Here is a 27,044-nt window from a genome sequence, read left to right on the forward strand (position 1 = left end):
CGCAGCCTGAGCCGGCAGGTACTCGTACGTGCCGTGTACGAGGTTATAACAACGAGGAAACAAACTACACATCGAACGTTCAGATTAATAAGAACAGTATATCAATGCAAGAACAACAACAAAAAACTTGGGGCAGCTACGCACTAGTGGTGAGAAGGCCGAGGAAACGGCGGAGCTGGTGGCCATAACCTCCTCCTGCACCTCCTTCTCGCCCTCACTTCCCTTTCTCATCACATTGTTATACTATACTATACATAGATATGCTATGCTATACCCTCCCCTCTCCTCCTCTCCATCCTCTTCACCCTCACGTCATTCCTGCTCACCCTCACTTTCATTCGCTATACTATACTATACTATATATATGGCTGTGCTTTACCCTTTCGTTCCCTTTTCCATCCTCCTCACCATCACATCACTCCTCCTAACACTGACTTCCCATTTCCCACCTCTTGCTATACTATACTATATATGTCTATGCTTTGCTTCCACTTCGCTTTGAACAGCTGCGCCGAGTTTTGAGCGCTGGCCGGCCATGGCTGAACTGAAGCTTAAACAGCTTTTCTGTTTTAAAAAAAAGCCGGCAGATCCCATGCATTGTGGGAATCGATCTAATGCGAAGCAGCCAGCAAAGAGCTGCATACATTGTCTTGTATGTCATTGAGGAAAATGCGTGTCATGGTTTTCATGTTCACTCCTATTATTTATATTCGTCACACAGTAACGTCGCGCAATACCAACTTCGGGGTAGATCAAGCTAGCGAAACGGCCGCCAGCGCATCATGAGGGAGGCACGTAAGTCATGCTGCACATGAAATGCGTGTCATGAATTTTATGTTAACTCGTGTTTTTATGCTCGTCACACAGGCACGTCGCGCAATACCAATTCCGGGGTAGATCAAGCTAGCGAAACGGCCGCCAGCGCCCCATGAGCGTGGCACGTAAGTCATACTGTACATGACATGCGTGTGATGATTTTCAGGTTGACTCGTGTTTTTAAGTTCGTCACACAGACACGTCGCGCAATACCAATTCCGGGGTAGATCAAGCTAGCGAAACGGCCGCCAGCGCCCCATGAGCGTGGCACGTAAGTCATGCTGTACATGACATGCGTGTCATGATTCTCATGTTAACTCGGGTTTTTATGTTCGTTACACAGTCATGTCGCAAGATACCAATATTGGTGTATATATAGCTAGCGAAACGGCCGCCAGCGCACCATGAGCGTGGCACGTTGCTGTACATGACATGCGTGTCATGATTTTCATGTTAACTCGTGTCATTTATGTTCGTCACACAGTCGCGTCACAAGATACCAATTTTGGTGTATATCAAGCTAGCGAAACGGCCGCCAGCGCACCATGAGCGTGGCATGTAAATCATGCTGTATATGACATGCGTGTCATGATTTTCATGTTATGACTTGACATTTATGTTCGTCATAGTCATGTTACGCCATACTAATTTTGGTCTACATTCGATAAACCAAGCGACCAGGAGAGCACAAAGTCGTAGACGGCTAGATAGATAGATAGATAGATAGATAGATAGATAGATAGATAGATAGATAGATAGATAGATAGATAGATAGATAGATAGATAGATAGATAGATAGATAGATAGATAGATAGATAGATAGATAGATAGATAGATACGCTCAAAGTCGCAGAAGTTCGCTAAGAAATGCTTCGCACTTAAAAAACAAAAGAAGCAAGCTTACCGAAATGAAAGCGGTAGTAGCCGAAGATGCACCACGTCATGACAGCGTTGAAGAGTGCCTCAGACTGCATCATTGTGGTCATTACGGGATACCGACCTGCCAATATGGCAGACAATAGTGTCATTACATTAACCTACTATAAACCGCAAGATAAAATCCGACTGCGCACAAAAAAAAGAAAAAATACAGCCCTAACTGGCCGTAATCTATCTTATATAGTTATGAGTCGGGTGAAGCTCACGGGAACAACTATATCCGAATATGCAAGATTAGGTGGTTCGCCTCATTTAAAATGTTTTGACTTCTGCATCTGTACATTTAATGAGTATACCCATGTCAATGCAAATTAGGTATCAGATCAAGTTTTTGTCGAAAGGGGCTCCGCGATGCGAGAGCGATTTTCTCGCTTAACGTCAGGCAGGTCTCTTTATAGGTCGATGTGGCGCAACATCCACCGAAAAGATTGATAACCCGATCGTGAACGTATACGTGTGTGTCGATTATAGTTGTTGGAACAGCAAGGGTGAACAGGCGGCCCAACGCAATTGTGGGCGGAGAAAGCGCGCGTGTACCTTCTTCGAAGAGCGCGTCGCTCATGGGCAGACGCTCGATGCAGGACATGTAGACGCCGAAGAGCAGGCACTCGCGGAACGGCCACGTGCTGTCAGCGATCCTGTGCATCACGAACAGGGTGGCCATGGCCAGCGAAATGCCTGCACATCGTGGGGCCATGTTCCGAGTTGCGCTTTTTTTTATTGCGATAGCAATTGCATGGACACTCGAGGTACATCTTTGCCGTCGCCGTCATGTTCCGTATAAAGTTCAAATCGATAACATCGCCCCGTGCGGCGTATGCTTATTGGGCGAGCTAAAGCTTGCGAAGGCTGCAGACGGGCGCGGCTTAAGCAGGTATGAAGCACGCCGGCTGGCTCCGTCGGGCGAAGGAGCAAGGAGAATGAAGGGGTGCGGTGGGAAAGGGAGAGGGAGGGTTACCTGCGTCGCTCGGGCAGCAACTGTGAACTGATTAAAAGGGCATGGCCGCGCGCGCTGACTGAACTGAGGTCAGTAGGCGACTCATACCCTCTACATGATGTGCTTTCACCGCCTACTTCCATGTTGAAGCGACAGACAGACGAAAACCGCCTCGGTCCCTGGAGCATCCGTATTCCCTTATGCCAGCGTTTTTTAGAGTTACGCCAGATCGGATCCTAATCGGGTTAGCTGCTAGCCTTACTTCGTATCGTAGCTGTATAGTAGTCGTATAACATTCCAATTTGCTGCTATGGCATTCATTGCTTCGCCCTTGCAGCGAAACTGTTTTATATCGAGAAGTCTGCACCGACTGTCCGGATTGCAATACCATATGACCGAGGCGCGGCATGCCGATCGCCTCCACGACTAAAGAAATAGTCGCGCGGATGTTCTCGGCTAGTTATTACTGGCCGTCCGGTTCATGTCACTCCAGAGTGCGCGCCCATTGGTGCAGGCTCGTGTGCATCCGCGTTTGAGGTGGAAACGCCACTGTCTTCTAAAGGTGTACAGAACCTAAAGTTCTACCAGACTATGCAGTTTACCCTTCAGAGAAGCGAGTCTCTTCCGGCCGCGGATAGATGTATTGACTCTGCATGTGCCGATGGACGCACGACGTACCGAATGTTCCCAGGGAGAATAATATGATCTCGATGTGGCAGCGACGGAAGATGTAGTTGTTGATGCCCTGCGTGGTGTGCACGACGAATGCCGGCATGAAGGCCGTTATGGCTTGCACGCCGATCGAGCTGTAGTAGAAGTCTATCCGCTTGCTGGTCAACGCGAACAGCGTGGTGCAGCCGGCCGCCACCAGGAACACCACCAGCGTGTACGGGACGCGGATGTGGCGCTGGACGGTCTTCAACATCGCTGCAGTACGTGTGATAGGGCGTCAACAGAACTTTTGTCTCCCTTTCTTATTAGTTCTTTCTCTCTGATACACTCAGACATTAGCTAATCCTCACGTTCATTCATGACTACGAATCCTGGCACGTCGTGTGATGTACTTCTGTACTTCACGTTGATGTGCTTCAAGTAAGGCAGAAGTCCAGCGGAATATGGGAGCTGGAAGTGCTGAGAAATCCTTGAACACAGGGTGTCGCTGCGCTGAAGAAAGACAAGGGGTCTTTCTTCAGCAGCCTTGTCTTCTTCAAGGTTACCGCCTTGAAGAAGGCAAGACCACTCGTCGAGACGTTGGCTCCAGCGACATACCTTGATCCCGTGTTCAAGGATATTTAAACGTTGATGTGTTTGCATTGCGAAAGTGACACCACCATTCCCGAGTTCCGGTTTCACAAAGTTGTTCTTCCGAAAGGGCTCTTTTCCATTGGCCAGTCACCTTCCGTAATATATAGCATCAATGCTGCCTGAAAACAATTCAAGTGTAAGATGGTTTTGTGAATGCGAAACTTGCAGTCCCAGGGAAAGACGAGCGAAACATATTGATATTAATTGTTGGGGTTTTATGTCCCAAAACCACGATATGGTTATGAGGGACGCTCCGGAAATTTCGACCATCTGGGGTTCTTTAACGTGCGCCTAAATCTAAGCACACGGGCATCAAGCATTTTTGTCTCCATCAAAAATGAGGCCGCCGCAGTCGGGATTGAATCCCGCGACCTTCGGGTCAGCAGTCGAGCACCACAACCAACAAACCACCATGTCGGGTGATGAGCGAAACAGGAAATGCTTGTTCGGGGTACCATCGACTGCTTCTTCGAGCACAGGTTCGAGGTTTTCTCAAACAAATACATTATATGTATCGTTGAATAGAATGACATCGACGCTCTGTTATATAGCGGCACCGCATATTTTTGTCCGCATTACCCAAAAAAAATGTTTGTCGTTCGCTTAGACTCACAGAAGATGCGAATTAACGACTTTCCCGTAAAGTAAGGAAAACGAAAGAAAGTACTTATCTTAAAATAAATTCTGTGGTTGTTTTCCACCAAATACGGGAGAGGTTTACGCCAATGACGAATAAAGCTCTTTTTTGAAAAATAAATGAATAAATAAATAAGCTATGAGTCCGCCTGTGCAGACTAAGGGTAGATAAGTCAGGACAACTCGCGGCCCAGATGTGAGCTTGGCTCATGAGGAGAATGGTTACATCGTGTCAGTAGGCGTCCACATATTTTCTCTACAATTACTAAGTAATTAGAACAACCAATCGAATTATTTACTTTCAGTATTCGCACAGAATCGAATCACAACGAAAAAATTCGAATAGTGTAGCATGTTTTTTGAGCATTATTTAGTACGTGCATCCAACGTTGCTTCTCGACAGAGATCTTGGATACCTATTACCCGTGTAATTATAGGCGCATAACGCTCTCTACAGCCGGGTATAACTTAAGAATTCCGGAGAGGCCCCGCCCTGACGACCGAAGCGCGGCGGCCGATCGCCTCCGCGACTAAAGTAATCCACTCCATACACTTGGCATTGTGCTCCAAAGGCGGGGTCACAGGCCGTCCGGCTCATGACGTCAGTCGAGTGCGAAATGCTACCCGACTATAGGTGCCCTGGTAATAGGGCCCTAGCTGGCTGCACGAGATCAAAACATATAAGAACGAAATATTCGCAACATGGTAAGGCATTTGTCAACTGCTGCAAAGGTATCCCGACATATGACTCGTTATATCGTAAATGAATGTCATGATATTCATACAGCAATAAAACCTGCGATAAACGTACACCTTCCAGATAATATGTGGTAAAGAATGCGGATATGGAAGCAATAATTGGTCGCCAGATACTCAAGAGACATGGACAGTATTGGTGAAAAAAAGATCTGGGAAGATGATAGAACTGGAGTTGTTAGATATTCGCGTAGCTCCGGTAGACGTAATAAAACCTGATTACATGTCAATCTGGCTAGTTGACTGTTTACTCCGTGTGAGGGACGTCGATGAAATTATCAGCGTCATCAGAAGTCCGTGTAAATATAAAGCCGCACTTTGTCATCGCCAAAGCGGTATATACTGATTGTATTTAAGAATTGAGGCGCTGACAACAAGTGGAGACAGACATGGCATAATGCCAGAAAAGGAGAACTCGCTAAGCTAGTATACTTCTTTGCTAAATGCTAGCGTACTTCCGACTTATTTGCATTTATTCCTGGTGCCTTTTCAGCCCCTTTCTACACCGGCAAAAGGTTCCACATGCGCGTTGGCTCACTGGAGATGGTGAGGAAGGCGAAGAGCGCCAGGTAGTAGGTTCTGTGGTGGCCATCCACCAGGTAATCCTCGTCCGTCGTCATGGTCATCGCCGATTTGCGAGCGTCGGGAACAAGCGGCACGGTGTCGCTGGCTCTGGAAAGCAAGATCGAAATTAAGCAATGAAAGCAATCCCCGATATTATAAGGCAGCCATGCAGGTGCGAATACACGAGAACAAAAGAATGTGTCACGAACTCTTACGCACCTTGCTGCGATGGGTGAGAGGTGTGCCCGTCTCGAAGCAACTGTGAACGCCTTAGACGTCCAGTGGAGTAGGGGACGAGGACAAGGTCGGTCGTGGAGGGAACGTCCGTTACCTAGGAAGCTGGACGACACGGGAACGGCGGCAGTGAGGGTCTCGTGCGCGCGCGCGCTAGCTTTCTTCTTCTTCTTTACGTTGCGTTGATGATGATACTTCTATACTTAACGGCCGAGCTCTGCACCCACCGGCCACCGGGCATACATGGTCCTTGGAGGCCCTGCCTACAAAAGAAGTGACGCGACAAAGCATCCCAGAGAGACAGCGCCTGGACCGCGGAACTATGACACCGCCTCACGAAAAACTCAGTAAGCAACCTGCGTGCGACTGGCGCCGTTTACAGACTAACACAGATATCATTTACACAAACTACATGCAATATATCCAGACAAATACACAGACGTATGTGCCCTGGTGCGGAGGCTCCTCAACACTACCGCATATAACATACGTCCTCCCGGAGAGGCCAATCTCAGTCGAATCTGGAAATACTACACAACAAATACGAACGTGGTCGTGGGGATGCGCGACTTGCCGATCTGGAAAGCCAGCTGGTGACCATAGGTCGGCAAAAGGTGCGGAGCTCACTCAGACTCACTCATGGAATATATTTTGCAGTTAGGGCTCACTCGTATTCAGACTCACCAAAATATTTTTCGACCGGACTTACTCGGACTCACTAAAATTTTTCTCGACTGGACTCACTCGCAGTCGCACTCAAACTCACCAAAATATTAATGACTCGTACTCACTCAGACTCAGACTCAGGGCTCGATCTGAGTCTCAGTAAGTTTGAGTGAGTCGACTCATGAGTTCCTCAGCGTGTGATTAGCTTTTTCGACCAAGGTGTCCGTGCTCTTTAACATCAATATCTCGCATAATCGGTGCCCTACGATACGCATTTTGATCTTGTACCTTCACGTACGAGTTATCAGATTGCAATCCAGTAATGATGAGGACATTTTTATTGAAATAGATGACTCACACGAGATATTTGTATCAAGAAGTTCCCATGAAAGAGTTTGCTTGGGGGAGGGCAAGGTACACCTCCCCTCCACTTCTGTAACTCACGCCTCTGATCAAGAAAGATTGAGCTGGCGTATGAACTCTACTGTGTTGAACTGTGTGAGTATAAACGTGAGCCGACATAAGGCCGATATTAGTGCTGAAGTTTAGTAGATAGGACCATAGGTCGTCAAGAAATGTGGAGCTCACTCACACTCACTCATGAAATAGATTTTGGGCTTGGTGCTCACTCGGACTCAGACTCACCAAATTTTTTTTCTATCGGACTCACTCGGACTCAAACTCACCAAAATATTAATCACCCGATTTCACTAAGACTCAGACTTACAGCTCGATCTGACTCTAGTGAGTTTGCCGACCTATGCTGGTGACCCTGGGTCAGGCCTGGCGAGCCCCAGCGGGGCCCTCGCCAGCGCCTCCCCAAATCATCTGAGTGGAGGGCCAAGTCTGCCCCATACCCTCACTCAGTCGGACATACGTCATTGTTCAATGTGCAGGCTTATGACAATGCAAGATTTTCGCGATCATGGTGGTCGAGCACCCCTGGTATTATGATCCCAAGGGAACATTACTTTCCACCTTTACCCCCGGGAACCCGGGGACCAAAGGCAGGCCGTTGTGAGAACCATAGGCGTGCGCAGCGTTCCCCATCAGAGGGGGACAAAGTTTGGACTCGACCTCGTTGGTCGAGTCCAAAACACATGCTTAACAACAGATGAAAAAAATGAAAATGAAGACATGCTTCTCACAATGGCCTGCCTTTGGTCCTTGGCTTTACAGGAGTAAAGACGTGAAGTAAACAGCTCTTGAAATGCAACATCACGGGCCTTCGGCCGCCATTATCTCTGCGTGGCCATAACCCTGCTCTATGAACTTTGACGAGACAAGTCCGACTGAGTAAAAGTATGGGGCAGACTTTGCGCACCCCCCTTAGGTGATTTGGGGAGGGGGGGGGGGGGGTCGGTCCTAACGGAGAACCCTGCGCACGCCTATGTGCATACCCATACGATGTGGCAGAGGTGCTTTACTTACGGTGCGGTCTGCAGTAACTTTGATGTGTTGAGGGATACATAGCATGAAGTAGAGTATCGTGGAGGTAATTGTGCACCTGACGCAGGCATAGTATGATGACCGAGTGGGAAGGGCAAATAAAATTTGGAAAATCAACGAAAGCCATTGAACGCGTGCGTTTTTTCATTAACTGTTCGGTATACCTTATCAGGAATCTCCGTGAGGGTTACGGAAGGTGAGTGTAAGATATAAGAGAGCAGAGAGGCAAGCCGAAGTTGCAGTCTTGCGGTAGAGCGACCGCCTTTTATGCGGGAGGCACAGGGTTCGGCTCCCCGCGCACACGACGGTTTTTCCTTCTTTTTTTTCTTTTTTCAGGTACCCCGACCTGGCGTTCGGTGTAATGTGGGTACTCTGCTTTTAGCTTTCTCCCATCTTTGACCCCCCCCCCCCCCCTAATGGCACTGAGCCGTGCTTCCTCATGTGTTTGTCTGCAAAAATAAGGGCATAGCGCCCTATCCCTCAAGTATGACACACCGTCATTGGCTTAGCCAGGGTAGAGGGGTTGATGGGTGTTCAAATCCCCCGAAATTTTCCCATTTTACGTGTGTCTTCAATTTTTTTATGTGCATGCATAGACGCACACGAATGCACGCACGAACATACATTGATCGCGGCTAGACAGTACACCCGATTCTCGAGAGGCGCGTCTCTTTCGGTGGTCCATGAAACAAGGTAGCTTTACCACACGACAAATCGATGCAGTAGCTCTTTGCGAGCGGCTGTTGACCCGACTCGAGAGAGCGTGTCGTAAAGATAATTCGTATCGAGAATAAGGAAAGACCCTGCGTCGCGATGTCACGCCAGCCCGTCTGCCGCATGTCCCCTAGCTGCTGATAAGATATATACGTGAACAGACTGCGCGAGCGTACACAGCGACCTTGGGACGCCAGCCCTATATCTCGATAGCGCTGGCGTTTTGTGCCGCTTTTGCTTGACGCGCCTTCTTGATTCTGCATTTCACGCTGGGCCACTTGCGTGGCTCCTTTTCGCACTCTATGCGCGTGGGCCCCCAACAAATATCTGACGCTGCTGCTGGTGGACTGCAAGAGTTTTCGAAGCTCGGAAACCGTGAGAACGTAATACACTCGTGACGTCGCTACAAGAATGCCTTTCCATATATTAACGGCGCGTTTGTCTTGTATCCCGCTTTTTTTTTTCTCTGCCTCCCCCCCCTTTTTTTTTATTGTTGTTCTTGCAGACTTTAGTGCTTGGGATGCACTCATAATCAGTACATATATGGAGCGTACAAAAGTATAAGTAGAATAAAAAATTCTTTGTTGGCCCTTATCAATCAATAACGGCTCATATGAAATAAATATAAAACAAATATGGACAAATATTGAATAAATGACAATTGGAAGGACGATTTAGCAGCCTGAATACTATTTTATTATATTTGGCAGAACTGGGTTGCGCAAATTCTTGTTCAGGAAGCAGGAGCATTTACGGCTGTTTTCGTCGTACTTAGGTAGCTCATTCGTTCCCATGGCGCCAAATACTCTCACCAAAATAAAAAAAAAAAAACAATTAAAAAAAAGAACTTACACGAGGCACCGGTGGGATTCGAACCCACGATCTCCTGTTTACTAGACAGGCGCTTTAACCAACTAAGCCACGGCGCCGCGCTGGCAAGCCTGCCATTTTGCGCTATATAACGCATCGGGACCACTGTTGAGATATATTTTTATTTCGCCGTTTTTTTTTTTACTCAGCGGCGAACGGGACAAAATAAACGGCACGGTGCGTGTCATCAAAGCGCTGTTCGAGCTTCCTTGGCGCGTTAAACTGCATGGCATTCGCGAAATTACGCGGCACACTTCGAAGCTGTCCAATAACGCTCTGCGTGGGCCGGTTATCAGCTGATTATCTTGCAAAAGCGTCATGCCATGTGCACCCTCCTCGCCGCTCGCTCTCGCAAAGTTTTCGCCGGCCGCAGATCTCGTGTCACCGGCTCGGCGCGATCACTTTTCCTCCTGGAGGACGAGCGAGCACGATGGCATCGACTGGGGAACTCGGTACGCACTTTCTCATTCCGTCCTTCTGAACACAACAGGTGGGCGTGGTGGTAATTTTTAGTATAACGGTGATCACATGCTTTAGCAAGCGCACATCTGCGAGCGTACTAAAAGCGGCAGCGGGCGCAATACTTCTGAACGAAGGTGTTTACCGAAGCACCGTCACGACACACCCATTTTTGTTCGACGTTATTTCTTTCGCAATCCAAAAGCGCCGTCTTCAACTTCGATCGGCACATGTCTACAACGTACCGATTATAAAACACAAATTTTACGTATGCGTATATACTTCTACTTAAATATTCCCGCGATTTTGCTTCATTCTCGAGCGGACACTTGAGCGCGCGCTCAGTGAAGCGAGGAATCTCGACATTTGTTTTGCTGTTAGCAAACGCGAAAGTAGTGAAAATCGTGGATCGCACTCTTTGGCGCGCAAATTGACCGCGTGCATTGCGCGCGTTTTTTTTTTTTTTTTTGCTCCCACGATCGCTTAGTGAACAGGTGTGCTGTTCCATCATTTTTGCATTTCGACTAACAACGCTGCAGTGTTTTGCAGTTTGCGAATGCGTGTTTGTTAAGCCCTCTGCGAAACGTCCGCGGCAAAATAAAATGTAAAGATAGCGCCAATCGTTTATCGTCCCGCGAGTGCGCGCGAGAAGGCGCGAGAATGACCTTGAGTACGCTCGGTGACCGCTTCGTACTTGTGTTGCCTCTGGGCAAGAATTCGAGTTTCATGCGCTGGGCGAATTAATTTCGCCTTCGTGCGTAGTATGCTAGCGTGAGGAGGCTGGCAGCCCAACTCGGAAAAAATTTGGAAAAGGGGGATGAGGGATTAGAGATCTTTTTTATTTTTTTCCCTAGACACATATCCTGTATTTCGCTCAGGTGTGTTCTGTTATAGATAAAACATGAAACCACTGCAGTCATTACGAGCTACCTAACCATGCGTTACATCTAATCACAATTCGAGTTCTGTAATGTTGATTGCCCTGGCACTGGAATTATACATGAACCAGGAAAGAGTGATAGGTCAACGTGATTACACCACAATTTAGTATATTGCATTTCTTTTATGGATCCTTTTCCACTAGTATGTCTCACCTAGGGCATTTCTTACTATGTACGTCATGCCACCTAACATTCACGGCTAGCTTTGTTTGCTTTGCCGCATTATGTTATTCCACTGAATTGTCTTGAAGATTTTGACGTCATGTCGCCAAGATTGGCTGGGCAGACCTTGCTTCCTATTATTCGTCAATGACTCATCCTTCTCAATATAGTTCCAATTCTTCTCATCTTATGTGTTTGAACCATATCTCAGTCATTTCCTCTTGAAGAATGTCTACCACTTTGGTTGTCACCTTGATGCGGTTGCGTGGATGTTGTATGTACTAATTATACGCTGCTTCCTTGAGAGTTGAAATTGTCATTTCCTTAGCTGCTGATGTTGGTTAACTTTCCATTGCTTCACTGACTGTATTACTGCCTTTCCTTTGAATCAATGCTAAAATAGCCTAAACGTTCACTGTCTTGTGGTTATTATCGTACAGGAATCCAACAAGGCCATGCCAGCATGCTCATTTCAGTCCCTTTCATCTTCACAACCGTGGACTTCTTTTGCGAAAGCACATTGGTTGCACACAGCAGTGCAGATTTTGTCCACATATCTCCTACGTTTACTTCCTGGTTGCGTTGAACTACTACAGCATTTCTTTTACATTTTTTTTTCATCTTGCATGGATCCCACTGATAATCTTTCATTGGAAATCCATAAGGATTTATTGCATTTCATTTATTTAGCTTATTGTAAAGCAATTTCCTGACAAACTTTAGTAGTTCAATACTCTTTCTAGAAGATCAGTGTATGTGCTTTCTTCTTATCTTCAGTACTTCAATTTCAACCGGTTTGCATGTGAAATAATATATGGGCACGCAAATATACATAAAGTGTCATTGAACCCCCCCCCCCTCTCGAAAAAAGAATGGCTACCTGTGCCCCTGCTTGCCAGCACTCAAAATTACTGACAAAAATTCAATGTACTATTGCTTCTGTTAAAGGGCTAGTTGTGATATTCTTGTCCGAGCTTTCAAAGTTTCCACACATGTCCACTCATCCACAGGCGGTGGCGAAGCCAGAGGTTGGTATGCCGGGCCCATGCCCTTCCTGAAAATTTCTTTCTGCCATGGGACACAGAACTCAAAATGACACTCGACCACATGTACCTGCGCGGTCCCCACTTCGGATTAAGGACGTGCCCCCTCCTATATAAGTTTTTGCCTATGCCACTGTCCACAGCTAAAATCTATACCACTTTGCACAACTCAACAGTTGCTGGGTGCCTGTGTGAAGGTTGTCCAAATGTTCATTCTCCTCTAAACAGTTGTAAGGTACTGACAGCAGTGATGGAGAATCCTTGTGCATTTTCTTAGAAATTCAAGTATTACTCTCACTGCACATTCAACATTGCAAAGAGTATTGTCAATGTTATATGAAAGGCACAAGCAGGCAATTTCCTGCAGCAATGGGAAATTGCACCTAATCGTAGTGGAAGAAAACGCGTACGTGCATCATGAAAGTAACATGCTTCCATGATTTAGTGAACTAAGGCACAGTGGCTATACGAGATGCACGCTGAAATTCTGAAATCCTGCGTGGAAAGAAAAATTATATTAGAAGCAACTAAACGAAAATCTCTAGGTCACTGTTAACATATTAAGGACCATAGTTCCCTGCCTGGCTTTGAGTTATGAGATTAGCTCTTTAGCAGCAGCATATAATCATGACATGCCACGTCAAAAGCAAATAACTGAAAAAGTCGCGTGGCTTATACTTATGTAGCTAACTTGCCATATAAGTTAGCTGCAGTATCAGCACTTCCCATGGACACTAAATATGACCATACCTTGAAGAGCGCATTTTTTTCCCATCTTACTGCAACAAAAGGTAAATTGCATGGAAGTATAGTGGGGATAGGATCACAAGTAGAAAGGAAGAGAGCAAATCCAACTTTGTTGAATGCGAACTGCGATATGGCTATCGGTCTTGGCACTTCAATGCAGCAGTGCAACAGCAGTCATACCCCCTCCCCTTCTTTCCATCTTTACTAATCTGCAAAACACGTCCCACATGTGTGGACAAGGGGGGTGAGAGGACTTGCGTAGATTGTCTCTTGAGTATCTCTGAGGTGTGTCAAGATAAACTGTTCTTCTTCCAACGCGGTACTTTTGTAACATCTAGACACAAGAAGTTCAGAAGTGAATATCGTTGGCATCATGAATAAAATTAGAATATGAGCATGATTAAGATATTACATAGGAATCATGAGTGTTGGCCAAGGAGGTGCGCAAGGGGCACTTGCTTCCCACCCTCCCTCGTTATGCAATACAGGTTTGCCCCCCGAAACAAAATATTTCCATCGCCCATGATGGGAATTTATATTATTTATTTTCCATGGAAGCATGCAAGCATGATTTGGCTTTGCAAGTGGTTTGTTACAAAACACATTTGGTCTGAATGTGTGTGCAGGGGCTCTGTATGGAGGTGAATCTATATACTAGTGAACACACATTACAGACTACACAGAACAACACAAGACAACTGCTAGACAGAATGACACTTGAAAGTGGGGAGTGGCACCACGCTTTTGATTGTAGATAGCTCAGCAGATCAGTCATTAATTAATCTTATTGTAACATTTTTTTTTTGCTTTTTTACACATGTGAACAAGCTGTAATTTTTTTATGTGGAATGGTGCTGTGCCTTTGTTGTGGGTCTGCATTATTATGCAATAGTTGGCCCTCCTCCTTTTCCGTAGAGTGGAATCTGAATCTGTCGGAATATGTACTTCTACTGTTTCCTCCAATTCTGAAGTCCAGCTGTTGATAAATATTATGCACTGCGACGCAAACCAGCCAAGCCCCTTTAAGTTGACGTTCACCTTTTCTTTTTTTTGTACTGACTAAATGTTTCTTTGAAAGCCTTAATTGCAGTTACATACACACAGAAATAGTGAGGCATAAGACTGCTCCTTCATTCATAGTTGCTCATTGAGTGTTAACCCGTAAAATGGTACACAATGGTTTGTGTGGTGTCATGGCAATTAAGCGTGTCTCACAGTCAAGCATGGCATTCAGTTGACCATGTCTTACTTTGCTTGTGGTTTTGTGCAGCCATTTTGAGCGTATCTAACAAGGCAGGTCTTCTGGACCTGGCTCGCAAGCTGCAGCAGGCAGGTTTGCGCTTGGTGGCTTCAGGGGGCACGGCCAAGGCCATCCGTGACATTGGCCTCTCAGTCAGGTAAGCTGTGCCCACAACATTTCATTCTTATCTCTGACATTATCCGAGCTTTGTTACTTAAGATGAACCCTTCATTCATAATATGCTCACAAGCAGAGACATAACTTGCCCTGCATCAGTGAATGCAGCCATTGAGGATGTGTTTCGGTGAGGTCTATATCCAAGCAGTAAAACTGGGAGTAGTAGTTGGAGAAGCTTCCTTTATTTCAGGAGGCAGGATTTATAGCGGTGCCAGGCTCACAGTACTTTGCTTGTGAACACCATACTGACTGTTGTAAATTACATCTGCTCACGCATGTTTATCTGACTTTATGGTTTAGTGGCTATTGCAATCTTCTGCTCAGCACAAGGTCACAGTTTCAATTCTCAGCTACAGTGACCACATTCGGATGGGAACAGAATTTAAAGAAAAAAAAATCAAAAGCTGTGGCATCTACCCAACTAGCCCAAATTATTACCCCTGCTGGGGCATCTCTTGTACCTCATAAATTGGTTTGAGATATTACCCTGTCAGTTAATCAATCAATCAATCAATCAATCAATCAATCAATATCAGATATACAGCTAGAGAGCTATTGCCATAAAATAAGTATGATTTGTTTCATGGTCTTCTTGACACTGCTTCATGTCTACAGCATCACTGACTTTTGAATGGCAAGGCCACACATCTATTATTTCCTTTTAAGCAAGTAGCACTTTAGGGGCCCAGCCTGTTGTATGCTGTTGTAGCTTGGCGTGACGCAGGCGAAACGACTAATAGCATAGCCATCTGTAGCATATAGAGTGCATGCTCGCGCCAAGGAGAAGTCTTCTTCCTCTTGTTCTTTGAGTGCCTTGATGATAAGTGTGGCGCACTTTAGGGGCCCGGGCTGTCGTATGCTGTCGTCGCTTCTCGTAAAGCAGGCAAAACCCCGTATAAAAATAGAAAAAAAAGGAAGCAAGTGAGAAATGGAAAGAGAGAAAGAAAAGGGAAAAAATAGGAAGAAAAATAGAAAGAGAAAGAAATAGAGAGGAAGAAATAAATAAAAATAGAAAAAACAGACAGAAGAAAGAAAGAGAAAACTGAAGAGAAACAAAGAAGGCTGCCGAGCTCCGCACTTTCTTCAGGCTTGACACCCCTAGTGCAAAGCTGCCTTAATTTTCTTTTTTTTTTTGTCCATGTTCACAGGGATGTATCTGAAGTGACAGGTGCCCCAGAGATGCTGGGTGGCCGAGTCAAGACACTGCACCCAGCTGTTCATGGAGGTGAGTTCGTCGAGTGCATATACTTATGTTGCAGGCTGCAACTTTCATGCATGACAATACTGCGTCCCATTCTTTGTACTGTCTGTTCTTGCACAACATTAGTCTTGCACTTAAGTGGCACAATTGCACCATTTTAAAATTCCCGGAATTGTTTTGTATAGACCTTCAACTTAGCACCAATTCAAACTAATCCACTGACACTTAATCCACATGCTTTTCAGCACTTCCAGCAACTGCATTCTAATGATTGAATGTGTACAGTATATTTCTTTTTCAGTTTATGCGTTCAACTTTTCTTGTCCTCTGATCAGGTATCTTGGCACGAAAGATCGACAGCGACCTAGCTGACATGAAGAAGCAAAGCTTTGAGTATGTTAGGTAAGGAATATGCATGGCATGTTCACCTCTGTTTCTTTGAACAAAACTTCCTGCCTGCACAGAGTGTATCCAAACAGTGTTTCCTTAACTGCACCTTTTAATGCTTATCCTAGGCCATTGCCATAATGACGTTTTTAAAGTGAAGCATGGCATCAGTACCGCACTTTAGCACCTGTTTTTTGCAAGTGTACACTGACGTCAAAACACCATTTTCCTACCATAAAAAACCCTTTATAACAGGCACGCATTGGGGAGCAGTTTTTGTCCCTTATAAGCAAGGTACCTTGTTTTAATTTTCTGACCAACCCCAATTTCAGTGTAGCCACACTGGTGTCCCTTATACCCTCTTGTCTGTTACATCAGTGCCTCTTATAAAGGGTTTCAACTGTACAACTCAAAGAAATCATACGGCAAGATTGTATGTTGTTGAGCATAGCATGTAGTATGCAGTTAGATATTACATTTCTCATAGTTGGCTATGAACCGGGTTTCCCAAGCACAAGATCTCGATGCTGTAACCATTAGACCACTCTGTGGTGTGTTGTACTTCTTCTTGTGTCCTTGTTTTGCACTGCCCATTTCAAAGATTTAGCTGGTTTAATAATTGGCTACCTTACGATAATTTTTGATGATGCTTTGGCAATGTCATTAAAAGAACTCTGTTGCTATTTTTAACCACTCTCCTATTGTTTGTTGCGTGCAGTGTGGTTGTGTGCAACCTGTACCCCTTTGTGGAGGCCATCTCAAAGCCCAACACCACCGTGGCTGAAGCTGTGGAACAAGTGGACATCGGTATGTATGTTGAGTGAAGCGGGCCTATGCTTGCTGCATGTTTTGCAAGCATAACCCATTCTGCTTACAACTTGCTTGAATGCGTACAATATTATTCAACTCTTTATGGTAACCTAACAAAATTGTTAGCCGCCATGGTGGTTATGGTGCTCGACTGCTGACCCAAAGGTCACAGGATGGAATCCTGGCCACCGTGGCTGCATTTTGACGGAGGCAGAATGCTAAAGGCCCGTGTGTTTTAGGTGCACGTTAAAGAACACCAGATGGTCAAAATTTCTGGAGCCCTCCACTATGGCGTCCCATATAATCATATTGTGGTTTTGGGGCATAAAACCCCAACAATTATTATAGTATTACAGCAAAACCTCGGTGATACGAATTTTGCGGTGTAACGAAATATATAACGAAATATATTCTTATCACCAGAAAACATGGACAATCAGTATACAACAAAAGAAAGCTGGCGTGTGCTTTCATTTATTGTTTCTAGGGACCGCAGCAACTCCATGAACAGTTTGGAATGATTTCCGATAAAGTTTCCAGACTTGTAGTAAATATACGGCATGTGCGCAGAACCAGATGTGTTAGGACCCCGTGGCAGCTGGCAGCCTCTTCCTGATCTGAAAGTATGCTTTTTCGCATGACAACAGAGTACTGCCACAAAAGTGACCTAAGGAGTGTTTTGCACACTCTAAATGAAGGACAGAAAATTTTAGGACCGCTGTCCTTTGTTGTTATTTTCCTATTGCGTTGGTGTGGGGCTGTTTTTCGGAAGGTTTGCTTAAAATTCAAGTCTCTCCCATCCAAATCGGAGAGTTAGCAGGTGTGCGCGTCCCCAACAATCGTGTATGCTGATGTTGCAAGGCCTAACTCAAGCTTCACCAAGACCGTCCGCTTCCTCTTTTGATCCTCGTCCACCTTTCATAGGGTCTTATTGCGAGGACATGGCTTGCATTGACGTGGCAGGCACGTGTAAACACAATACAACATCGCTGCCTCGAGCACAGCAGCACGCGTCGATGCGTCGGGGATGGGAAAGAACTGCGATAACACCGCCATCTCTAATCTAAACACGAAGGCGCATGAAGGCACACGAAGGCTCATTAGCGCCTCCAAGATTTGCGTGCACAATCTTGGAGGATACCACACGCTGCTGATGGCTGATTCGGACAAACTGGCAGCGTGCTGCGAATGCCCGCGCTTGGGCTCCCGCAGCCGCGCGTGATTGCCGTGTCTTCTGCGGCAGCGCGAAACATCGCGGGGTGAAAAACAGTTCGCAATAACCATACTCCATTACATTGCAGGCTAATGGGCCTTGGCCGGGATTACAGAAAAATTCGTATCATCCTGAAATTCGTAGGAGCCGTGATCTTATCACCGAAGTTCTACTGATTAACAACATTGTTTGCAAAAAGCAGAGTTCCAGAAACTATATCTTTTTTTAAAGTGTTCTCCCCACTGAAGTAACTGTAGTAAAAATTTCTTAACTTTTTAATGTAGGCAACTGGAGCAAAAGTATGTTACGAATAATTAAGCTTAGTTAGCCAAGTTATCGTTTTGTGTGAACCTATGAGCTCCCTCACAGCTAACTTCTGCTTTGCCGTGAAGGAGCTCACAGCTAAATTAGGCTCTGCTTTGAAGCAAAAAGCATAATTCTTGCCTAAGTGTTGATGGCGCATCTCCTATTCAGAAACGTTTTCAGGAATGGCTTCGAAGCTAGCTTCCCTAAGCAACAGAGCAATTTGGGAAAAAGCAGGAGAGATGCTTTTCTTTTTGTGGTTCATCTATTTCTGTCAAGCATGTGCAGCATAGGCAGAATGGTGTAATCTTTAGATTTGCAATTAACACATGAGAATAATCAGCCAGAGCAAAAAAAAGACTCCTGTTGGCCACTGTTCCTGGGACATTTGTGTGTGTCGTGCGGCAGCTTCATTTTTTATGTCGTGGCTCAGATTGTAGGGATGCTGAAGAGCACTTGATGTCCCACGAGACTTCAGGTACCTTTATAAATACAATGTTCCACTCATCTATTTCCCACGTTATGTTCAGCTCCATATGAAGAATATAATATAATATTTACCTCAAGCTTAGTAGCTGAACTCTAAAGATCTAAGCAATCGGAGCAGTTACCACAGTTGATCAGTAAGCTGAGAGCAGCTTTTAATAACAGCAGAGTGGCATTAAAGGTGTGTTTTAATCGAGCCAATATACTCATGGCATGCTAATGCTAAAGCTTTGCTAAGGGACAATAAAATCTCGAAAAAGTAGATAATTTTGCATCAATTCATTTTCTAGGTGGTGTCACCCTTCTGAGGGCTGCTGCGAAAAACCACGAGCGTGTTACGATCATCTGTGACCCTGCTGACTATGACGTGTAAGTTTTATGATTGCACGCAGTCGTTTTTGTCGACTGCATGCAATTTCGTTTTCGCTAGGTTTGTATACTAGTGCCACAATTTGAATCTTATTTCTTTGTTTAGGCGATCTTAAGTGAAAGTGGTATGTAATAGGCTAAATAGCCTGTTTGAACGAGCACTCAGGTTTTCATAGGAGTTGAGAAAAAAAAGTTTTTTTTTTCTAAGCAAAACTTGTTCGAAAAATTTTAGTAGGGAGGATGGTTTGTTTAGCAATAATGTGCGTACGTACTTTGACGTGTAAAACCTGCACTCCTTTACTGAATGCATGAAGGTGTGTTCAGTGTACTCATAAGAAACAAAGTACAGCACATCTAAATGTCAGGCAAGTCGTAATAATAGTTTCTCTTGTGAGGAAACATGATTGATAATAATCATTATACCATTAACAGAGTACAATACACTTGAAACTGGATTTTACGAAACCTGATTTTACGAATTTCCCGATTTAACGAAAAAATTCGGATTCCCCCCGCTGTTGCCCATAGGCTTAATGCTTTTACGAACTCAAAATAATGAAACAAACTTCACTACCAAACCCGATTTAACGAAGCATTCTGGGAAAAAAGATGCATAAAAAATTAAGTTTTTCCGAAATTATGGCATCTATATGGCAGTGTGCTGCTAGGCGTTCTAGATGCCATAAATTTGACTCATCCTGGCAGTGTGCGTTGAGGCTGTGTCTGGCTCCACAAGCTCGCAACACAAGCAGAAAGAGGCATCGCCCAGTTGTTGGGGAAGAGCTTCGTCGGCGTGACGAGGTGGCCACATATCATAGCGTCGATGACTTCGTGATCGCCAACACAGACACGGACACTGACACAACAGAAGTTCTCGATGAGGAGGAGATAGTGCAGCTTGTTTCCGACGCACAAGAGGAGTCCGAAGATGCAAACGATTTGGATACTGTTGAAGCTCCTGTGCCCACACCAAGCCATGTGATGGACGCTGTTGACCTTCTGAGGCAGTTTGCTGGGGCATACAAGGGTGTGGAGGACGCTTTGATTTCACTGGCCAGCTACGAGAATTGTGTGCTCCCACTGCTCGCGAAGAGCGCACAGGCGAAAATCGCGAGCTTTTTCACTAGGCGATAAATTTGTTGTTCTCTCAGTTTTACGAAGTTCCTGATTTAACGAACTAATTCGCGGGTCCTGATCACTTCGTTAAATTGAGTTTCAACTGTATATAAAGAAGAATACAAAACTCTGCTTAAGGCTTCCTCAGTATTTCTCATTAGTTGCCATATAGTATCTTGCAAGTACATTTCACAAAACTTCGTTCGCGTTTATTTATGATGAGACAGTAGACCAGAAGCTGGCTTATTGTAGTGACTTTGGTGTTCTACTGCAAGCATGAAGTAGCATTTGATTTTCGGCTTCAATGGCTACATATTGTAGAGGGCAGAATGTAAAAATCCTTGCACACCAAGGTGCTTGTTAAAGAATGTCGGGACGTCACTGTTGACCTGGAGCCCTCCACTACTACGGCATACCTCGTAACACCCTGTGCAGTATTAAAAAGTATTTTAGATCAGGCCAAAGGAAATTCAACGCACCATGCATGCTGAGTGTAGCCCTTGTTTCTTCCTAGGGTTGCCCAGGAGTTGCTGTCCTCGCCAACCCGCCAAACAAGTCTGGAGACAAGGAGGCGACTGGCTGTGAAGGTGCGCATTGCGTTGTTTTGTGATCTAAAAGCCAGTCTACTGGAAAAGGCCCTGAAGTGATGGCATTCTAGTATTTTGATTTATTTTAGGACTCTCAGTAGAAGCTGGTCTGTATTAAGTGTTAAGCTGGTCTTGTATAGGTGTTATAAACATCAACAGGCATATCAGATTGTGTTCTGAATGTTTCTCTTTCATAAAGACTATATGTATATGATGACTGTACAGCTATTTAATGAACTTTTCAGCAAAATTTTTTAAACCTTTTAATACCATTGTCATATAGGCATAGACAGGTTGTGGGGGGTGGGCATTAAGCCCCCCTTTCAAGAATTTTGCAGTTTCTATGTGTGTATACTAAATGCATGCACATAGAAACACACATTCAAACATATACTTCTGGTAATTATTTCGTAAACTGCACGAACTTCCATGTGCAGGCTGGCTGTTTGCAGCGGTTGGTCAAAATTAACGTACACACAACTGCATTATGGCATCCTTGTAGCCGGGTCGCAGTTTTGGCATGTTGCTTTGGCATGTAGGTCCGTGTAATTTATACATTATTAACTTTCACGTGATGTGCACAGGCGTTCCTCCACACAGCCCAGTACGATGCAGCCATCTCAGACTACTTCAGAAAGCAGTACCTGACTGGTGTGGCTTGCCTCCCCCTTCGCTACGGCACCAACCCACACCAGGTTCCTGCCCAGCTCTGCACCAACCTGCCAAAGCTGCCAATTACTGGTATGAGTGGGAGTAATTGAAAGAACCAAAAGACATGTTTTTTTTTTAGTAACAAGCATACAAAGCCTACAGACAATAAAGCAAAGGAAAGTGCATTGGAAATTTAACTTGTATCAGGCATTCTAAAAAGAGCAGATGGGCTCCAGTCTCGCCAGTATGTGCTACTGGGCTAATTGGTTCACAGTACAGGTTTACAACTAGCATAAAATGAGACGTAATCGGCTGACAACAGGACTGGGATCTGCGAAAGCAATGTTACTTTCTTTCTTTCTTTAGTAACTCTTTAATAAAAAGCAAATGCATTCAGGTGTAGTATTTGTACCAGGCTGCCCTATTTCAATAGCCAGCTGCTCTATACACTACACCATAGAGCAGGATTGGAATGAGTGAATTTCTACCCTCATGCAAACAGGTGCTTTTAGACAGTTGGCACACAAGTCTCTTTGCTTAGCAACAACTTAAGAACGTTAGCAGCCGTGTATGTGCGAGTTTCTTTGATGAGGTGAAAATATTGTGCTGCTGATAAGAAGGAGGTGCAGAATTAATGCACTGAGCAAGCAAGGTACGATTTGAGGCGTGGTGCAAAGCTAGGGCACACCTCAGGGCAGAAACACAATGAGAAATGCTTTGCACAGCCTGGTTCCAACGTGAGTTGCAGCTGAGTGAGTGAAGAAAAGTGGGTGAACTGTAGAATTTTGCTGAGCAATGAATTTGTGTGATAAACCTCATATTCTTGAGTAAAGGAAAATACAAATGAAAAGGGATGTTAAAGTGGAAGAGAAGACAACTCTGTGCCAGTGGGAGCTGAACCCACAACCTCGGCGTGATGTGCGCGTGTGGTGCTTTGTGAATGGCAGTGGCTATCTGTTCCTGTTTGCTTTTTGCATACTTAAATGTATACATGTATTTATGACAGAGTATGAGGGTTCCGTGTTTAGATCCTGCTAACAGCAGAGTTGTACTTTCCTCCATTTTAATCTCCATTTTTCTTTGAGAAAAATACAAAAGCTCACATTGGTCTTCTGTGTACATTTTGGTAAACCCCGACAAGTCTATAAATTCAACCATAAACCAACATTAAAAAGTTACGACTACGATATTGTCAAGTTTAATGCAACGTACATATTGAAATTGCATAAATGCTTTAAATGTTTTATGATAATTGAATACTTCATTTCATTTAACTTATCTTGTTCTCAGGAATTTGTTAATGATTTCAAATATATAGTGAAGCGCTTTTGCTGCTTTTTGAGAACGGAGGGTAGTGTTGTTATTTAGAAACTTTGTATGTGAGTGCGAGTAAATGTTTTTGAACAAGCAATGACACCTGCAAAACAGACTGCACCAATTTATGGCAAAATTAACATATGGACTCGGTGTAAACATCTGGACTGCAGATTTTATCTGGCATAGCCAAATATGTGGAGCATTTATATCTACTGTGCCAAGTATTATAATGACTGTCACCTATGAATATGGCCTTCCAAATATATTACAATCATGTACTAAATCTGGAGTACTATCAGTGCATGCCTGATATGAATTCTGAATATTCAGTATTTTAAACCAGCTCTACAAAGCCAAGCTTTTCGGTGGTACTAGTAGTAAGGCACTTTGTGCGGTACGTGCAGTGCTCAACGGATCCCCGGGCTTCATCAACCTCTGCGATGCGCTCAACGCTTGGCAGCTGGTCAAGGAGCTCAAGGCTGCCCTGGGCATTCCAGCTGCGACCTCTTTCAAGCACGTCAGCCCCGCAGGTGGGTCTCGTTTGCGAGCCCCGGAATTTCTATGGCACAGTTTCTACACCCTAAGAAAAAGCTTACAATCTTTTGAGCATATCTTAATGATCCCTGAACAGTAATCGTCATCTTTGTTGCTTGTTTTTTCTTTGTTGAAAACTCCATGTCCACCACTTTCTTGTCAAGAATGCTGTGCTCTACTGGTATTTCAGCGAAGATGTTAGGTACCAGGATCAAGGAGTGCACGTAGGCAACATTTAAGGTGGCAACCACTCTGACAGAACTGCCATGTTGTTTCAGAGCATGCAAACAATTTTGGTAAAGTTTCTGAGTTTGTTTTATTTCTGCAGTTTCACACACAAGTCTATCGTCATGTTTGCACGTTACCTTAAGAAAAGGGGGTGTCCAATTCGACTTCAGCCCAATTTGGCACTCACCTGGGCTATTTTATACATCACTGTAATGTGCTCAGACATAAAATGCCATTATTAATATCAACATAAAAATTTGAGAATTCAAAATATAGTCACTCACAATACAGCTCTTGGTTAGTGTCCACACGTTACTGATTCAGAGCCTTGGGAGGTAGTGGACAGCACTTGTTTCACTTTCTTGAAGTCATATAAGCTTGGAGTGCTTGCAGCTAACACATATCTTCAAACAGGATGGCCATGTGCAACTGAACTCAAGACGTTGCCGAACAATAATAATAAAGCTTGAAATGCAGGACATTTTTGAAAATTTTCGTACGTCTTGCGGGACGTGGGGCAAAAGCCCTCAATGCGGGGCACTCCTGTGAGCCACAGGACTGGTGGTGACCCTAGCACATTCTGTAAAAAGTTCATGACTGAAATTGCTGTATGCAGTGCAAACCATCATGAAAGGGGGAGGTCACAAATTTATCCTGTTTTCTGCTCGTTCCAATTGTTGTCTTACTTAATAAAGCTCACAACCAATGGTAGCGCTTCCATATGCGTATTGATCTGTTGATCAAAAGTTCTATACATTGTTCGCAAAAAACTTTCAGCAATTTCATGAAAGTAATGCAAAACTATTTAGCTACGAGAAAATTCGGAGCGACTTTTTCAGAATCAGAAGACTGTCTGTTTGACGCTATGAAAGTTGGCATATGCCAGCTTGTGTCGTGTGCTTATCATTCCAATGGCGATCCAGGTCACCGCAGTAGCCAGAAAAGGTAACATAATTTGCAAGCCTTCCACTTTTCTGGTTCTGTGGTGACCATAAAAACGCAGCATTCTTGCTGTCAGCTTTGGTGTAAGTTAAATGGGCAGCCATCGCAAACGTTTATAATGTGCCCATGAGCTTGTAGGTTATTGCAGTTGCACAAACTCGGTGGCGCAAGTTGCCCTGAAATTCAATAATAATAACCGGTAGCGAGGTTTCTGAAATTTCTGCTCGAGAATATATCAAGGGAATGGATAGCAAAGGAGTGGAGACCAGTTGTGTTCGTCTGCTTCATTTGACTGTACTTTTCGTTGCTATGCACTGCGATTTTCTTTCTTGTTTTCAAACAAATAGCCCGGCTATAGAGCTATTTGAACAGGTTGAGTAATGAAATTGCTAAACTTGAACTTAAAGAAGAAACAAGATGATATCATGCCGGCCTATCATATAACAGTACATAGACCTGGCTATTTGAGCAGATTGAGGTTGATGAAATTCTGAATCGTTGAACAAGAAACCAGGTGGGATCGTGTTGCCTTTTATATGGGCATTCCTGAAACTTGCAGGGGGAATGGTGACTGGAGTCGCTTGTTACAGCACCTCTTGTATCTGAGCTAGAAGTGGCACAAACTACATGATTCTTCTCTGCGCAGGTGCGGCCGTGGGTGTGCCACTGTCGCGAGACGAGGCCAAGCTTTGCATGGTGGACGACATGTTTGATGACCTGACCCCTATTGCCACTGCTTACGCCAGAGCACGAGGTGAGCACTGTGTGCATCATCCCAAATGCCATTCTGCTCACACTAGCGATTTGAATGTGGTAATGATAGACCATTATTACCATTATTTAAGCACATCAGTGAATGAGGGAACGAAACAAATCCATAAGACAAATGCCTTCAGTGGAAATTTGTTTAGCATCATGCATGTGTTTATTCTGGAAAATTTTGTTTGTGCCCATAAACAGCACACTTTCAGTAAGCAAATGACTGCTTATAAAATGAAATTAATGTATATGAAAGCACTTTCTTTCTCTCATATCAGCAGCATTTTTGTTTCTTGTTGACTGCGCTATCTGGTGGCTGTGCACTATTTCCAGATTTTATTGACTATGATCTTGCCTATCTGCTTGACAATTTTAGGGCATCTAGAAAATGTTGAAAGTAGGAAGACAGGAGCGTTGTTTTATAAGGTGGATAATTGGTGATCACTTCACAGCCCTTCACTTTTTACAATACTATGTACTGTGTTCTTTAGCATTTTGTCACTGGGGTCAGGCAGAAGAGACTTCCAATTTATTTCCGGCTTTGATCAATGTTCTCAGGTGCAGATCGCATGTCATCATTTGGCGACTTCCTTGCCCTCTCTGACGAGTGCGATGCGGCAACAGCTAGAATTGTGTCTCGCGAGGTATGTGTCTAAGCCTCTCATTACCTCAAGTTCCCTTGCACTGCCACCCAGCCCTGCCCCTTGATACGTTGACTATGCACTGCTTCGCGCTAACTCGCTCCAATGTTCTCATGCATTTCAAATGGTGAACAAAACCCTGAAACCAATTGGCACTTATTATGTAAATCCTTTACCAGTATTCCTAACATGTTCAAATTATGTCTTTTATAGTTATCTCCAATAGGTAAAGGAACCTGAATGCTATGAGGGTAAATCTGCACCCTCTTCAGCAGGCCTGAAGGAGACAGATGCCACCCTTCGCCTCTTAGCACGCCCCTACTTTTTTTTTTCACTTCCATGCCGCTTGCATGCACTGGAAAACCTCGCAGAGAGCTTTAGTGCACTGCAAGACAAAGCATGCAGAACGTAAAACAACGTGTCAAGCACTGTCTTTGTCCGAATGCTTTTTCCTACTGGCACAGTGGTGCCGTGACTGCATGTCTATTAGAATATGTGGTTCAATGTGGAATTTCAATTTATTTCTTCCGTGGCTTGCTGGTATTTGCCGCAGGTGTCTGATGGTGTCATTGCACCAAGCTACTCAGATGAAGCTCTGGCAATCTTGGCCAAGAAGAAGGGTGGCAACTACTGCGTGCTCAAGGTAAGAATTTGCATAATGCAGGTTTCAGTGCCTAAGAAAATGTGTGTAGTTTTTAGGGGTGTGCGACTATTCGAACCTTTGAATATTTTTCTAATACAGTAGAACCCCGCTGTTACGTTCCTCACTGCTGCGTTTCCCGGTTACGTCGTTTTCCGCCGGTCCCGGCATAGACTCCATAGGATACAATGATTGGGAACCCCGC

At 44.6% G+C, this 27,044-nt stretch overlaps 1 protein-coding gene and 1 non-coding gene across 4 annotated transcripts in view; one reads left to right on the forward strand and one right to left on the reverse strand.

The window, feature by feature from the left end:
• Nucleotides 1–26,832, forward strand: part of LOC119394175 (bifunctional purine biosynthesis protein ATIC) — a gene marked incomplete at its 3' end in the record, with an annotated part of 164,844 nt that extends 138,012 nt beyond the window's left edge. For 2 of the 3 annotated variants that reach the window (XM_049415674.1, XM_049415676.1), the window contains 11 exon segments: nucleotides 14,509–14,635; nucleotides 15,804–15,880; nucleotides 16,192–16,258; nucleotides 16,962–17,050; nucleotides 19,346–19,424; nucleotides 21,055–21,127; nucleotides 21,712–21,868; nucleotides 23,500–23,625; nucleotides 25,446–25,553; nucleotides 26,117–26,202; nucleotides 26,753–26,832. In XM_049415674.1, the coding sequence (XP_049271631.1) occupies nucleotides 15,835–15,880; nucleotides 16,192–16,258; nucleotides 16,962–17,050; nucleotides 19,346–19,424; nucleotides 21,055–21,127; nucleotides 21,712–21,868; nucleotides 23,500–23,625; nucleotides 25,446–25,553; nucleotides 26,117–26,202; nucleotides 26,753–26,832 (911 nt within the window). 3 annotated transcript variants of the gene reach the window in all.
• On the reverse strand, nucleotides 9,872–9,945 carry Trnat-agu (transfer RNA threonine (anticodon AGU)). The gene has a single exon. It is a non-coding gene; the product is annotated as a tRNA-Thr (tRNA).
• Nucleotides 26,833–27,044: the final 212 nt, after the last annotated feature.

Source organism: Rhipicephalus sanguineus, chromosome 5 (assembly GCF_013339695.2).
Source record: "Rhipicephalus sanguineus isolate Rsan-2018 chromosome 5, BIME_Rsan_1.4, whole genome shotgun sequence".
In the NCBI taxonomy this organism is placed as follows: domain Eukaryota; kingdom Metazoa; phylum Arthropoda; class Arachnida; order Ixodida; family Ixodidae; genus Rhipicephalus; species Rhipicephalus sanguineus.